The sequence below is a fragment of the Eptesicus fuscus genome, chromosome 11 (assembly GCF_027574615.1).
Source record: "Eptesicus fuscus isolate TK198812 chromosome 11, DD_ASM_mEF_20220401, whole genome shotgun sequence".
Taxonomy (NCBI): domain Eukaryota; kingdom Metazoa; phylum Chordata; class Mammalia; order Chiroptera; family Vespertilionidae; genus Eptesicus; species Eptesicus fuscus.
In genome coordinates, this window is record NC_072483.1 from 1,562,464 (window position 1) to 1,578,645 (window position 16,182).

At 64.5% G+C, this 16,182-nt stretch overlaps 1 protein-coding gene across 11 annotated transcripts in view; it reads left to right on the forward strand.

Annotated features, from left to right (window-relative positions):
• The first annotated feature begins 558 nt into the window (after positions 1–558).
• The window catches only part of BIN1 (bridging integrator 1), a 57,778-nt gene continuing 42,154 nt past the window's right edge, over positions 559–16,182 (forward strand). For 3 of the 11 annotated variants that reach the window (XM_054723280.1, XM_054723281.1, XM_054723278.1), the window contains exon 1: positions 561–776. In XM_054723280.1, the coding sequence (XP_054579255.1) occupies positions 693–776 (84 nt within the window). In that variant the 5' untranslated portion in view covers positions 561–692. Of the gene's footprint in view, positions 777–16,182 lie in introns of all 11 variants that reach the window. The other 8 variants (XM_054723284.1, XM_054723286.1, XM_054723279.1 and 5 more) reach the window with 4 other exon arrangements.

The window sequence follows — 16,182 nt, forward strand, 5'->3', positions numbered from 1 at the left end:
GCAATGCTGAGCAGGAGGCACCTGGCGGAGTGCACGCCCAGCGCGCTCAGGAATGTTGGGCTGTTACTGTAAAATAACTCAGCAAACCGGAAGACTGGGCGCCCGGCAGGCACGGGGTTAGGTGCCCGGGACAGAAATGCCAACGCTCCGGAGGCCTCCAGAGCACCCAGGTGGACACCGGTGAGTGTGCAGGCCCCGAGGAGGCTGGTGTGGAGCGGGCGGAGGCCGGGCTCCCGGATTCCAGGAGCGCGTACCAATCGCCACCCCGCATCCGCTTCGTGAAAGCGCCGGGAGTCACCGGCCTCCCCTGCGGGGCCGCGGGAGGCGGTCCTGGGAGGGGAACCGGCACCCACGGCTGCCGCGTTAGTCCCCGTCCCGGGCGTCCGGCTGGCGGAAGCCCAGCCCCCGTGCGCGCCGCGCCCCCAAACCGGCCGAGGTTCCCGCGCCGGAGCGGAGAGGCCCTTTAAAAGGCAGCGTCCGCGGGCCGGCGGGCGGGAGGCTGACCGCCCAGGCCCGGCCCTCCCGCCCCTCCCTGCGTCCCTCCCTCGGCCCGCGTCGCGCTCGCCGGCTCCCGGGCGCACGCCCCGCCTCCGCTGCGGTCTCCGCTCTCCAGTGCGCGGCGGGAGCCGGACCGGAGCCGGCGGCCGGCGCTGGGAGCTCGGCGCCCGACAGCGGGCGAGGCCCGAGGCGCGATGGCGGAGATGGGCAGCAAGGGGGTGACGGCGGGGAAGTTCGCCAGCAACATGCAGAAGAAGCTCACCCGGGCGCAGGAGAAGGTGAGCGAGCGGTGCCCGCCACCTGCTCCGTCCGCCGGGGTCGGCGCTGTCACCCCGGGCGCCCGCTGCCGAGGCCTTCGGGGTCCGCGCGCCGCGCTTCCCCGACTCTGGGCTCCCTCTGGGGCCCGCGGGGACTGAGGGGCGCTGCACCCCGTCCCGGGCCCTGGGTGTCTCTCCGCTCGCTGACCGCCCCTGCGGGGCGAGGGCCAGGGACCCCCCCGGAGGCCGAGGGCCGCGAAATTGGGAGGGGGTGGCGCCCCAGGCGGTCGGGCCCCGCGGGTCCTCCGGGCCGGCGGCGCGGGGGAGGGGCTGCCCCCGGTCCCGCGGCGGCGCCGGGGTCTCCCGAGGCCGCCCTTCTCCCGCCCGCCCGCCTGTGCCCCGGGTCCGCCGTGCCGGGGACGGGGCTTCCTTTCCCGAGGGCGCCTGCGGCCTGGAAGTTCCGGGGAACGGAGGGCTGCGCAGCCCCTGGGGGCTCCGCGTTTCCGGCGCGGGGGAGGGGTGGCGGCCGGCTTTCGGGGCCGCAGCCGGGAGGGGAGCCGCCGGAGGAGGGCGCGGGGCTCACCGGGGCCCTGGGGCCGGGCGCGCGGCGGGCGCGGGGGGCCAGGACTCGCGGGCCGGCGGGGTCCGCTCGCTCGGCCTCGGCTCAGCGCTGGTCTGCCCGCCGCCCACGCCGCCTCCCCGCCCGCTCGGACTCTGAAATGTGAGCCGCGGATGATGTGCTCCTGCCGGGCCACCTTGGGCTCTGCCTCCCGCGTGGTGCGCACGCCGGCCTTCCCTTGCCAGGCTCCTGGCTGCTTATAAAGAATGACTTTTGCAGCTGGGGCCTGAGGGCTCCCTAAGGAGTAAGCCACGTGACGGTGATGGAGGGGTGCCTGGGTGAGAGCTCCCCGCGCCTCCCTGAGCCCTGTGCCTCCTCCTGGTCCAGGGCTGGGGAGGTGGGCGGTGGTGGTGGAGGCAGGGCCCTCACGGCAGATCTGGCGGCCCCAGCTGTTCCCACCCCCTCCCTCACCGCCCCCAGCCTGCAGGGCCCGGAGGCCGGATTAGAGCCCTATAGATAGCCCGGGTGCTGGGGTGGCTTCAGTCCCCAGGTGGGGGAGGGCGGCTCCTCTCCTCTGCGGTGCCTGGAGCCCGGTGCCTGGAGCCGGCAGCTCTGGCCTAAGCCTGCTCCCTGCTCCCTGCTCCCTGCTCCCTAGGGGCCAGAGATGAAAGAGAAGCCCACAGTTGGCTGAGACCAGTTCCCGCCCCTCCTGCGGCCCTCGCCCTCCTGCTGTGTCCCCTTTGCCTCGGCTGCCTCCTCACTGCAGCAGCGGCATCTCTCCGTCATTCAGGGGCAGTAGGCCTGGACTGTCCCTCCATGCAAGTGCCAGTGTCATCACTGACCCCACGGCGCTGCCACTGCCCCCTCTTTAGCCGTTTTGTGGCCACAGGCAGTTGGCTGACAGCTGGTCAGCTGTGGGTGCTGGCCCACCCCAGCGGGCTGCATGGGACTGGAGCAGCTTCGTGCTGCTGCTGGCCAGTGGTTAGGGTCCCATCAGAAGCCCCCCTGGCACAGCAGGCTTCCCCTGTGTCTCAGAAAGCAGCCTTCCTTCTGTCCCGCCCTTGTTAGAGCCCCTGGGTACCCCTCCCCCCGAAACCTGATGGCTCAGCCCACGCAGCCTCTCCCTCCTGCTCCGAGTCTGTCACAGCCTGAGTGCCAGGACCTGCGGCCTCCCGGCACCTTCTGGTGGCGACGGCACCACCTCTAACTCATGTTGCCGGTGGTCTCACAGGTACCCCACCCTGCCCACCTGCCTCTGCCAAGTCACCGAGTAAGTGGTGATTCCCGCTGTCCAGGTGCCGCAGGAGGGCACTTCCTGAGCAGGGCCAGGCCGTTCTCAGTCCGCCACGCTCAGAGGGCCACAGTGTGGTCAGAGGAGCTTGCCCCCTGGTACCTGTGTCTCTCCAGGGTCCTGGCCTGGCCAACGCCTCGGCCAGCCTGCCTCCCTCTGCCTCCTGAGGGACGAGGAACGGGGACGGGGCCTTCGCGGGTCGCTGTGGTGCTGCGGGCTGTTTGTGGACAAACAAGGACGTGTGGCGGCTGGCTGGGGAGCCTGGCGCTGGCCTGTGGGTGGGCTGGGCTGTCCCAACTGGCCGTGTGTCCTGCGCCTGGGCCTGCGCCTGGGCTGAGCCAGGAGCGGTGGGGAGCAGGGTGTGTGGCTCTGTTGGCGCAGATGCATGGCTGTGAGGTCCAGTGGCCTCTGGGCCTGGTGCCGGGAGAGCAGGAGGAAGTATGGAAAGGGTTGCCAGGGCCTGCCAGCATGGTGCCACTGCTGCTCACCCCCAGCCCCCGCTGCCCCAGAGCTCAGGCCCAGGGCACCATGAGGTCATCTTCCCTTTGTGCTTGGCTTCTTGGACCCTCTATAAAGGACAGTGCCCATTTTTGGGCTTCAGTAGGGTGGCTGGACAGAGCTAATTTCGGGTGGAGCTGGGTCAGATGACAGGATTAGAGGTTGTGGAGCTTGGCCCCTTGGGGGAGGGGTTGGTTAGGGAGAAGGGACAGCTGGGGCAGGGGTGGAATCTGGCCTGCTCCTCTGAGGTCCATGCTCAGGAGTCCTCCTAGGGCCTGCGGGAGGCTGGCCTTGCACGGGGGGTAGGGGGGAAGGAAGAGGGCCCTGCAGGGGTGAGCATGCCCTGAGTCTGGTGGGAGGTCTGGTGGAGCGGGGCAGCCCGTGGACAGAAAGCCGGGCCTGCGGGAGCAGGTGCTCACGAGAGGGAAGGTGCAACTGCGGCTATTTATAGCCCTGACACTCGGCCAGGCGGGCACCAGCTCATCTGGTGCTCAGGACTCCTCCTGCAGCATCCATTTTGGCCTCCTCAGGAGGAATCAGGCCTTCACAACCAGTCCTTGTCCTCACAGCAGCCTCAGTACACCCAAGAGCAGGCGCTGGGAGCAGGAAGCCCAGCCAGGTCTCTGGGAGGGCCTCTGACGCCCCAGGTCTTCCCCCGACCCCCTTCCCGGCCCCATCCAAACACATTCCTCTTCGCCCGTATTCTCCATCTCCCTTTCCCCTTGGCATCCATCTCTCTGTTCTCGAATGTCTGAGGACTCTTCCTGCTCCTTCCGCTCATCAGCTACCTCCACCGCTCCCTCCCCTCTTCCTCGCTCGTGCTCTCTCTCTAGAATGTCCCAAGCTCTCGCTGAGCTTGTACCAGCTTTCCTGCGCCTCTCGGCCTCAGATCAGAGCAGTTCCTTCCTGAGCTCAAGCTATTGGTGTACACGGTTCATCATCTGCACACAGAGGCTCCTGACAGCCTCTCCGGTGGAGTGGCTGTGGGGCTTGGTGGCCGTTGGCCGGGGAATGTGTGGGTAATGGGCAGCCTGCTGGGCCTGGCTGGGCTCAGTCTCCATGGAGTAGAGTCTGCTGGTCCATGCAGGGCTCAGTGGGGAGAGGCTGCTTTGCCTGGGCGCGCAGGGAGGTGAGTGCATTGGGCGCGGGATGTGGAGAGGCTGACCCAGGAGGGACGGAATGGACCACAGTGAGGGCTGGACGGAATGGACCACAGTGAGGGTGGGTGTGAGGACTGCAATGCTGCCCGTGCACCTGAAGAGGAGGGGAGTGTGGTGAGTCCAGAGTGGGGCGGGGGGGGGGGGGCAGCAGATTGGGGCCGGCTTTGTCCTGGTCTGTGCCTTTCCTCGGAGCTTGAATTCAGGGGTATCTTGTACTCTGTGGGTTCCGGAGAAGACGAGGCATCCGCTCCTGCGTTTTAACCCTCAAGGCCCCTTCTCACCTCCCTCTCTGGACGCTGGCCCGGCCGGCCCCGCACCGCACCGCACGAAGTTGTCTACGCTGGACAACGGGGGAGGATGCTCTGCCCCTCCCTCCTCCTTCACCTGAGACTGGCCTCCATGGTTCTTCCTCCAGGAGGTTCTAGCATTCCTGTCCTCCTCTTGGTGTTAGGCCTCTGTCTCCCAAAGGAGAAGAGAGTGCCTGTGTGGGCTTGGCAGGCAGGCGGGCCTTGGGCAAGTCCCCCCCACCCCCGAGCCCAGCGTCTTTGTGTAGAACAAGCTTGTCAAACTCAAAGGCTAATGCGGGCCAAATAAACAGATTTAAGTGTATGTGGCTGCAAAAACAGAAGCTTCAATTTTCATAGAAACGTAGATTTATTTCGATAGAGATAAGCTGAATACAAATGGCTGAAATAAGTGAGTCATCGTTAACATAAAATAATAGAACCTTTTAATAAAAATTAATATTTTTTCTTGAACATTAACTTACCAGACACTGAATAACTGCACAAATTAATAAGCGTAATGCAAATAAACCAATTTTTCTTGTTCTCCGAAAGCGAAATATTTCCTGTTGCGCACACCCAACAAGTCAGTCCAAGACTAATGACGTGGCCATCGGCTGCTGAAATATTCGCTGCTGGTGTTAGTGGGGAGAAATGGTGCGCCTGCGTGTAAGGCAGGTAAGGGAAACAAATGCAACACGATTATAGTAACCAGTCATTAGCGAACGTTGTAGTTTGTTATTAATAATTATGTGGAACAGGATATTGTAAATATTAAGTTTTGAAATTTTTATTAAAACGTTTCTTACACACCGTTATATTGGCTGGGCCGTGAGTTTGACATGCTTGGTGTAGCGGATGGGGTAATGATGGCTCCTCTTCACGGGTCGTGGAGTAAAGCCTTGAAAGGTGCCCAGACGCAGCAAGTGCTCACTCAGTGCCAGCTCGGGGGCCGAGCAGTGCACGGAGCCCCTGGCGCCGTCCCTCCTCACAGGCTGTGCCAGGCCCTCTGCGGTGATCGGTGGATCCGTTACAGGCCTCAGTGGACAGCTCATCCCTGCTGAGCCCTTGGCCGATGAGGGCTCAAATGTTGCCCTCGTCCCAGTAGTGTGTGTGTGTGTGTGTGCGTGTGCGTGTGTGTGTGCGTGTGTGTGCGCGCGCATGTGTGTGCATGCATGTGTGTGCGTGTGTGTGTGCATGTGGAGGGCCAGCCCGCAGCAGGGAGGGAATCCAGCTGTCCTGGGTGATCTTGACTTGGCTGCACATAAACCGTGGGCCCGGGCCACATCCCCCTCCACTTGGGGCACTTCTCCATGAAACCCTGGGTGGAGGGCACTGTTTCAGGGTGGGGTACAGGCCAAGCAAAACCAAGCCTTTACCTCAGGAGCTGATGTTCTGGCTGGAGAGGCAGTGAGGGAGGGGGGGCTGCTTTCCTCAGGAATCGGCTCGGCTCAGCCTTTGCTGCGGGGCCCGGGCGGTGCCGAGGACTCGGCGTGGGTGTCACGTGGGTCCTCACACAGCAGAGATTGGGGAGGAGAGGGTGTGGAGCTGCTGGTGTCCAGGCTGAGGGCTGGGGAGGAAGGCTTCCTGTTGGGTGTCACCTGGTCACACTGTGTTTTTCCCAAGCTGCCTCTTGGGCAAGTCTACCTTTAGGGTTAAACGTGCAAGGGGAAGGGACAGGGCAGGCCTGGCAGCCTGGAGGGCAGGCTGTCGCCCAGGGTGTAGGGGCCGCACCAGGTAGCACCGCAGGTGGGCAGAAGCACTCGGCTCTGGAGCGCTGGGCCTGGATCCCTCCCGCCAGTTTGCACCCAGGGGAAGTCACGCCGACCTCTCTGAGCCTCGGCTGCCTTGTGTGAGACAGGTGGTGTGTGCCGCAGAGGACTGGTGAGTGTTGTACAGATCCCATGGATCCGAGCAAAGGGCTGGCCCGTGGTCCCCAAAGGTGCCAGCTCCCGAAGAGGCCACATGGTTCTGACTGGGCAGGGGAGCTGCTCCATGCCAAGGCTGAGTCCTGAAGAGAAAGGCAGGTTCTTCCTGCCCCCGGGGTGCCCTTTGTTAAATGTTAACTTAATAGTAAGAGCCGTGGTTTATTGTGTAGCTGCTGCGCGCCAGGTGCTTGGTGAAAGTTCTCATCCTTCCTGCAGCCTAGTGAGGTCGTTAAGATTCCCATTCAGCAGATGGAGAAACTGAGGCTCAGAACAGTGGTGTGGCTTGCCCGTGGGCTCTCTTGGTCAGCTGTCCGGGTTGCCTGGGGACATGCACATTAGAAGAGTGAGGCCCTCCTGACCAGGAGGACTATCTGTTAGGGGGCCATTTAACAGATCTTGGTCCCCAAGACCTTCTCTCTCTTTCCTATTAAGTGAGACTTGGGGCCCCAGTCTCCCCCTGGATCCTCACCCAGCATCTAGGCTTACATGTTGGGATGTGACCTTTCCCCTTTTAGGATGTGTTGTAGGCTCGGGGGCCAAGGGACGGCCTGGGGTTTCCTGATGCAAATCTAGGACAGGTATTCCTGCATGGAAATGAGGCCGTGTGGTGTGTGTGTGTTTCCCAAGTATAAAAGCTGCAACCAGTTTATCCTATATAATAAAAGGCTAATATGCAAATTGTCCCCTCTACCAGGAGTTCGACCAGGGGGCGGGGCCAGCCTGCCAACTGCCTGCAGCTTCTACCCCCCCCCCCACATGCTGGCCCAGCCCAATGGCCCTATGGGGTGGGTCGGCCGGACCCACCTGTGCACGAATTCATGTACTGGGCCTCTAGTTCAACATAAAAGAACACCCTTTATTCTGAGATTATATCTGTCTACTTTTGTTTAAATGTTTCTTTGATTAAATGATGGTAATACTAGTTGTTTCTTAATATTATTGGGGAGGAAATAGTCCTGCTGCTGATCTCTCTCTCTCTCTCTCTCACACACACACACACACACACACACACACACGAGACTTTTCCAGAAGTGGAGTCTAGAAGTCTGGGCCCTGCTGCTCCGGGAGCTTGGCCCTGTGGGTAGGGAGCAGCTCTCCCGGGTCCAGGCTGGAGGCAGGCGCGTGGTGGCCTGGGGAAGCGCCCTGGAGTACCTGCTCCATGAAGCCGGGTCCTGCCTCCCCCAGGGGCTCGGTGTCTCCAGCAGGTCACACACGTGCTAGTGCACACCTGTTGCACAGATGCACGTTCTTCAGGGTGTCAGGGAGGGGCTTGGCTGCAGGATTTCAGGCCTTCAGAGAGCAGAGGCGGCAGCAGTGAGAGTGCAGGCCCTGGCATCAGATGGAGGGCACCCCGTCCCACCACAGCCGTTCAGGGGACCCAGGTACCCTGCCCACACCTCCTCCACATACAGTGTGCTTGCTTGAGCCAGGGCGGCCCTGTTTGGGCCCAGAAATGGGGTTTCCAGGAATGGGCTGGGGCCCTTCCGGGCGGTCCTGCCTGGCCTTAGGCCGCAGCCTGGGCCTCTGCACGGGTGCTCTTCCAACCTGAGAAAGCGCGGAGGTGACTCTGGTGCTGGCCATTGCTGACCGGGACTTGCTGTCAGGGGCCAGGGCGCTGTTGCCCTCACTCCCTTCCACTCGTTGCCGGGCCTCCTCTCTGCTTCCAGGACATCCCTTTTCACCCAGGCTTCTGGCTCAGGCCCCAGCGCCCCTGCAGATGGGTGGGGTGGGAGCCGGAGCCTGGCGGTGGGCAGTGAGCTCTCTGCACTGAGAGCTGTCCATGGTGCCCTTGAGAGTGGGCATCGTGTTGGGGCAGGGTCTCTGCTCTCAGTACCCTGAGCCCCCACCCCCGCTTCCTGCCCCCTGCCCGGGCAGGCTGTGGATGAGAGGATGGCACTGGCAATGGGGTCACGGGCCCGGGTCCCCACTGCTGCTCCCACCTCGCGCTAGGCCAGTGAGCTTCCACATCTCCACCTCTGCAGCGCGAGGTCACGGGCAGTGGGGCACCGAGCGTACGTCTGGGCCTGAGGGAGGGAGGTGGCTCCGGGCTGCAGCCACCACAGGCTGTGGGGCTGGTTCCAAGGCCTGAGTGCAGCAGGGCGTCCAGGAGCCCTCAGGCCTGTCGCAGGCCCTGGGGCTGGCTCCTGGTTTAGACACCTCGGCCTCTTACCCCGAATCATCTGCGAGGGGGGGGGGGCTGGGATGACCTCTGCATTGCCAGCACCGTCCTCGCACCCGCAGCCTGCCCCGGGGGTGGGGGGCCAGGAGGCAAGGGGCTGAGGGTGCTGAGAACAGAGACCCTGCCCCCACACAGTGCCCAGCCCAGCACTGGGCGGGGTAGGGCAAGGGCACTAGGGCCCTGAAGAGCTGCCCATCCGTCCTGGGCAGCCAAGAAGGCTTCCCAGAAGGTGTGACCCCTGCGCTGGGTCTGAAGGGCAAGGAGGTAGGTTGTGGGGGGGAGGGATGTTCTGGAAGCCTTTCAGGGCGGCTGGAATGTGTGTGAGGGAGAAGGGCTCAGGCCCTGGAGGGCGAGCGGGACCAGCGGCCCTGCCCAGATGCCATCTGCCCCAGCCTGCTCACCTTCCTTTCTCAGTGTGGCCCAGCCATTTCCGTCTCCCAGTCTGGGCTCCCTGAGGATCCCGCGCCCCATGTCCGGGGCTGTGGGAGCCCTGGCCTTCTGAGGAAGGGGAGGCGCTGGGGTGAGGGGCGTCCCGAGCCCTCTGGCAGGTTAGAATGCAGCCTGTCCAGGAAGGCAAGGGTCTGGGGAGGGCTACTGTCCGAGTTTACCCTTTAGGGCAGGTCCTGGGCTGGGTGGCCTGTGCCCTCGCCTTGCTGGAAAGGCTGGGCGCAGCGCCTGTACCTGCCCCCTGGCATGGGTACCTGCCCCTGTCTGTCTGGGGCCCCACGGTGACACTGAGGAGCGGTGACACGCTCCGCTCGGAGGGCTTCAGAGCTGGGGGGCCGTATGGGTCAGTTGACCCCTTTCACGCAGCCCTCAAGGCCAGGCCGATGACCAGATGGCTCTCCTGGGTCAGAGCTGGAGGCTCTCGGCGGAGGTGGGCTGGTAGGACGCCATGGCTCTAAGTGCAGACCCCTGGGTGGGAGTGGACCTCAGTGGGGTCATGTGAGAGGGGGCTGGGGGCAGCGCAGCCCTGTGCGGTCGGGGTTCCCACACCCCGGTGGCTTGAGGTGCTCTAACAGGCTGCGGGGCCGGAAGGCGGTGGCGCCAGGAGAGGCTTTGCGGCCTGGCCCCTTTTCCAACAGCTGCTGCTCCTTTTTTTGGGCCCTGTGCTCAGCACGGCCTCTCCCCGGACTAGGGCCAACATGCCTGAGCGCTGGCCCGCCCTTGGGCACTAGGGAGACGAGGCTGGGAGAGACCCCTCGGGGGGACCCCTGCTTCCTCCACCCTGTCTGCCGGGGCCCCCCGTCTCTGCTCTAGGAGGCATCCGCTCTCGCAGCGCCAGCTCCCCAGCCGCTGAGGGCCAGGCAGGGATGGGCGGCGAGGTGGGCACCCCAGGCCCCGGGCAGGGGTGGCGAGGGGGAGGGGAGCAGACAGTGAGGGGTTTGGGTGGAGGGAGACAGGCCCGAGCAGAGAGGAGTAGGGTGCCAGTGACCACCTGCTCCCGTTGGGGCCTTGGCGGCCACGCCTTCCGGGCCCACCCATGCTCTGTCCGTGGGAAGGGGCGCTCCTGCGGACTGTGGAGAGGGCCCGGGAGGCGGTGGGTGCGGTCAGTGTCTGCCTGCGGGCCATCTTGGGGAAGCCCCGAGAGCCCACGTTGTGTACCAGCTGGCCTTGTGTCTTGAGCCATTTGTCTTCGCCTCAGACCGGATTCTTGAACTGCAATGCACCCCCCTTTTCCTGTATCGTCTGAGGAAGCTAAACCCGGAGGTGGAATGGGGTGCGGGAGGGCAAATGGTTCCAGGTGGGGTTGTGGTTTGAGAGGCCAGATGAGGGGCAGGGAGCTAGGGACAGAGGAGAGGGTCTCCTGTCATTCACTCACTCACTCATTCATTCGTTCGTTCATGGGGCCTATGTGTAGAAGGGCACGGGTTCGAGAGACTTAGGTGGGGCCCTGGCTGGGCCCCGAGTGTGTCTGGGAAGCGGGAAGCCTGAGCCCCGGCGTGAGGCGCGGGGAACCCAGGATTCCTGTGCTGGACGTGGAGCTGCGTGCCTGTGGGCTGCAGGTCCAGATGGGTCAGGAGGGAGGACGTCTCGCATCGCCAGGGCGTCCTGTCACTGACGGAGGACACGCCCACCCTTTCCCACGTGTCTGTCCGTGGCCTGTGGAGTAGCAGGACCGGGTGTGGGCCCCTTTGACAGCGGAGAGCACTGAGGCGCGGAACCCCTGGGGTTTCCTCCCTTTCAGTCAGAGGTGGCCCCAAGTTGGCCTTCCTGGGAGTGGCCACCGCATCCCTGCACCAGGGAATCAGAGGGGACAGTGACACATGACTATCCAAGTGCAAATGTGCTGCTTAAGTGTTTTCAAATGAAAGCAGTGTGGGGCTCCCTTTGTGGGGCACACTTGTGGTGTGTGTGTGTGTGTGTGTGTGTGTGTGTGGTGGGGGACACTGGGTGCCCTAGGAGGCTGGCACGCTAGAGGAGAAGGTGATCCTAGAGCTGGCCCCTCAGCGTGTCGGGGATCCCCCAAAGACTCCGTGAGAGGGTGGGGCGAAGGGGCTGTACTTGGACGGGGTTGGCTCAACTGCACTCCCCAGGGAGCCTCAGGTAGAGGGGAGCTGGGCACCCGTTCCGCAGCCCCCACCTCCCACAAAGAAAGCGTTGGGGGGTTCTGGGGCCAGGAAGCCTTAAGGCATGTTAATGGCCAGAATTACAGTTGTCTTGTGACTTCAACCACGAAAAAGAATCCACAATTAATTGGATGCATTTGCTGAACCTGGGACAGGACCCAAATGTTGTTTTTCTGAAATGCACACTAAGCCAGGAGCTGATTTAGTTGTGACCCCCCCCCCCCCCCCCCCCGCTCCCTGGGGACCCGGGCCGTGTGCTCAGGACGCAGGCCTGGTGGAGCTGGGCTGTCTTCTTCCCCGAGCCTGGCCTTTTGCTCGGTGGACTGAGGGCCTGGAGGAGGCCACGCCAGGGCAGCCCTCGTCCTTTCTGGGGGTGCTGAGCACTGCCCTGGGTCTGGTGGCCTGGGTGGGGGCCCTGTCATGGGGTCTGGACCTGGCCCACTGGCCCCGGCACACCGGGAGCTGCCCCGAGGGCAGGTGTGTGCAGGGCCTGTGGGGAGAGCTGACTGGGTTCCCGGGAAGCCCTGGCCGCAGCGGACAGAGCCTGAGGCCGGTGTCCCGCCTTTGTGCCACTGCCCTCTCAAGTCTCCGTGCCCGCTCTGCCCAGGAGACCAGGGGAGGCCGCCCCCACGGTCTGCCGCCAGCGCCGGGCCACTCCTGAGCGGCGAGGGGAGGGAGGCCTGAGCAGCGCAGGGCTCTCAGCACAACCAGCGCCTGTGCTCCCCCCTCCACCTGGGCCTGGGACCAGGTACCGGCCCCTCTCGCTTTGGTTTGTTCCTCCGTAAAGTGGGGCAACCGTCTCCGTCCTGGACCTCGAGCCTTCGAGGGTGGAGCTGTGACCCAGGTAAGCTGGAGTGTGAGCCCCGTGTGGAAGGGGTGGGAAAGGTGCTGGGGGCCTCGTGAGTCGTGGGGCGGCCTGAGAAACAGGCTCCCCTCGGCTCTCAGGCCTGGGCCTGGCAAGTCCCTGTTTCATCTGAGCCTCGGTTTTCTTATTTCTGAGGATTAAACAGGAGAACGGTTTCTCCATTTCATACCTGTGGTCACAGGTTTGGGGTGGCAGCTTGTGGGCCCAATTCTTTGGGGTGAGGGAGTCCAGGCCCAGCTTGAAATCCAGATGGGGAGGCCTGAGGCTTGGGAGGGGATGGCCCAGAGAGGGCCTGTCGTGGCCAGGGGCCAGGTGACAACACAGCCCCCACCATTCCAGCCCCCCCCCCCCCGGCCCTGTGGGCAGCAGGAATCTCTAGCTCTTCTGTCACCTGGACGCGTCCAGAGCTGCAGTGCGGGGGGCCCAGGGCTGACCTCGGGCCCGGCCCTCTCTGCTCTTCTCGGTGCCTCTTGGCCGGCCCTCGATGTCGTCTTTCTGACCAAAGGGATGGGTGGCACTGCTCTCCTGGGAAGGGCCTGAGTTCCTCCCCAGCAGGCAGGGTGGGGCTGGCGTTAGCTGTGCTTCGGGGGGCCCTGCGCCGCTCCCTTCCTCGCGCATCTGCTTCTGCAGCCTGGAGGGGGCCTGGCAGTGTGGAGAGGAAGGATGTGGGCCAGGCCCGGAACCCTTAGGGTCTCGGGCTTCGATGGTGAGCTGGGCTCGCGGACACTGCAGTCTGGGGAGCTAGAGCTGGGTCTTGGGTGCTCAGCGGGCCCTCTCTCCCTCCTCCAGGGTAGAGGTGGGCCGGGGCCTGGACCTGAGGCACGCGGCCTCCGGGGGAGACGGGAGCCCCTGCTCGCTCACTGTGTGCTGACCTCGGCACCTGCTGGGGTTGGAGGACAGTGCCTTCCTGTCGGTCCCCGCTCTGCGCTGTTCCTCCTACCTCTCCGTTCCCCGCCAGCACCAGCATAGTGGGTGCAGGGCTAGCAGGAGGAGCCCGGGAAGCCCGTCCTGTGCCCCCCCCCCAACACCCCCCCGGCAGGGCTGGGGCAGCCACATGACTCTCCTCGTGGGTTCGGGGTCCCCTCTTGCTCCATTTCCCCCAACCTTGACCCTTGACCTGTAAGTTGATCAAACACCCCCTCCTCTTCCAGTCCCTCCCCGCCTTCCGCCTTCCTCCGGCCTTGGCTCCAGCGACCTGCAGTGGAGTCAGCCCGGGGCTGGGCTGGGAGCCAGTCCCTACCCCCTGATTCTCCATCCACAAAGGGGGAGTCCTGTGTGCCTCCCGGCACTGGGGACTCGGGGAGCACAGCACTGCTGCCGGGCCTGCTGCCGGGCCTGCTGCGCCCTCGGCGGGCGGGACTGGGTGGGAGCTGTTGAAAGCTGACTGGGCATCGAGCGACTCCTTAGAATAACAAGAATAACAACCACCAAAATACCAGTGATAAAGTGTTTGAAAACAATACTGCATATCTTCCTCCTTACCGTACTGTTTAATAGTCAGCTACACAGACCTGGAAATGGAGGATTCGGATTGGGAAAGTGAGTGAATAACCTGGTTGCACATTTAGGTTGAGCTCAGACAGGAACAGACATGCAAAGGGCTGAGGGCTTCTGGAGGGACAAGTGAATCTCTGTGCCTCGGGTGGGGTCAGGGAAGGCTGCCTGGAGGAGGTGACCCAGAGGGCCAGCATGGTCGGGCATTAGGAGGGAAGCAGGTTTCCTGGTGAAGACTGGGGGGTTCCGTGGCCCCCCACTGGTCAGACATCTGCTTGGCCCCCAGGCAAGGCAGGTGGGTGTGGGCAGGGCTTTGTCCCCCTCCCCCCCGCCCCCCCCACCCCCGCCTGTGCTCTGTTGTGGGCTGGGCCACGCCTGCTGCCCCTCGGACAGGCTGTTCTCTCCCTGAGCTCAGGAAGCAGCTGATGAGGGGCGGCGTCCACCGTGCTGATGGCAGCTTCCAGCCTGGCTGAGAATAGCTCACACTTGGGTGGAGGGGACAGGTGGGCGGCGGCTGGGGTGGCTGTGCTGACATCTCTGAACAGGCGGTGTGGAGCGCTGGGCCAGGGGCGTGCCTGTCCCTGACGGCCCGCGTGACAGGCGGCGGAGGCCCGGCCGCGGCCCTCTCTGAGCCTCTCCGTCCTTGGCGCTGGGATGCCGAGTGCCAGGGGCCTCGCTGCCGGTGGCTCTGGTGGTGGGGAGGAGCCAGTCCTTCCTGCCGCTGCGTGGCTCCCATGGGCCAAAGGGGCCGGGTGTGTGGAGGGCCTGCCCGGCTGAGGGTGAGGAGCTGCTGGGGGGTGTTGGGCCAGGAGAGGGGGATGGGTGGCCAGTGCTGTCTCCCACCGTGAGGAATGCCCTGTGAGCGAGTGAGCGTGGGGAGCAGGTGTGCTGGCTGCACCAGTCCAGCCCGTGGTGCGAGGGGCAGGTGGGGCTGCGGTGGGCGGGCTGCCAGAGGTTCTGGCTTGAGTGGGAGGAGTCTCGGGTAGATACATAATGGGGGGGACCGAAGCCAGGCACCCCTCTGCTGTGCCCTCTTCCTATACACCCACAGCTGTCCACCCCACACCCCCGACGCGGCTCTGCGACACTGTGGCCAGGGCTCAGAGATGCGCGTCCCAGCCAGCGCTGTGCGCGTGGGCCTCTCCCGGCCCCTGCTGCCCAGGCCCCTCCCACCCACCCACCCGACATGCACCCCCTTTTTGTAGAGCTGCCCAGAGCAGACACTGAGCTGGTCACCGCCCGGGGTGTGACCGAGGCAGGTGGGCTGGGAATGGGGAGCGGCAGGAGTCTGACGGGGGGGTCTGTCCTGACACCCAGGGCCCCGGCTGGTGTGTCCCCCCTCCCTTCCTGACATCTGTAGGTGCCGCAGACTCACCAGGACCCGCAGGTGTCCCTGCCTCAGATGATGGCAGCTCCCCCCTGGAGTCCCTTTCTCTTCTCCGTCACCCCTTCTCTGACCACTTCTCACCCTTTCCCGCTCTCGCCTCCGCGTCCCGCACCTCCGGAGCCGCTCTGTGGCTCTGTGCGTCCTGCCCTGCAGGGCGCCCCCCGGCAGCCTGAGCTCTTTTAAGACTGCAGGGCAGGCCACGGGGCTCCAGTGTCAGTGTCGGAATGTCCAGGCCTGTAGAGAATTTATGAGTTTATCTGAGCAGACGGATGGCGATGGCATGTGCAGGGAGCAGGCTCATGTGTTCCGAGAAGCGCAGTGCTGGCTGGCCCTTCGTCCTCGCCCTTGAAGTCCCTTGGGGAGGGAGCGAGAGGAAGACTGAAGGTGGCCCGCGGGGTGCTCTCTGGGCCGAAGTAGCGAAGGTGTGTGAGCCTGGACGCAGGCACGGTGGCGAGGGCTGGCTCACAGCGCGGGCCAGCCTTTCCCGGAAGAACTGTGCCCGGGTGTGAGAGCCCACTGTGGCCTGCCCAGTTCACACTGGGAGGCTGCTTCCCATAAAACCCCCTTCTGTTTACAGCCCTCTCTTCAGACACATCGGCCTTGGTCCAGGGCCTCTGCGCTTGCCTGGCCTGCCCTCCCTCCTCAGGTGTCACGTCCCTGAGCTCCTTCCTAAGAGCAGCACCTCCCTTGCCCTCCCCCCTCCTCGTGTGCCCTGCAGGGTTCTCCTTGGTGGACATAGAGCTGTCCCTCGGGGCACTGGCCCCTCCAGGGCAGGGCCGTGCTTTCCTGCCTGCAGATCAGAGCTGGGCAGCCTGGGGAGGGCATCCAAGGAGAGCGGAGCCTCACAGCCCAGCGGGCAAGGCCCAGTGTCAGGGTGCGGGCTCCTCGGGGGAGGGCCGTTGGGTCCGAGCTGTGAGGGGTGAAGTCAGGTGGGGCACCACGGAGGGGCAGCGGGTGAGCAGCCCTTTCCTCACTGGAGTGTCGCTGGGTGGGGCGGAGGGCAGGCGGGAGGGCTGCTAGCCTTGGTTCTGTAAGGGGCAGCCTTCATCGGGTGGTCTCGGCCCTTCAGGAGCCCTCCTGCCGCCTGTGGGCTCCTGGTCCTGTGAGGCTAGGAATGGGCCCAGCCTGGGGGGGGGGGTCCCTGAGGGGAGGGGAGCCTGTCCCGCCAGCCAGGGCCCCCCAGCACGCCCTGGGCTCCAGTGCTGCCCTAGC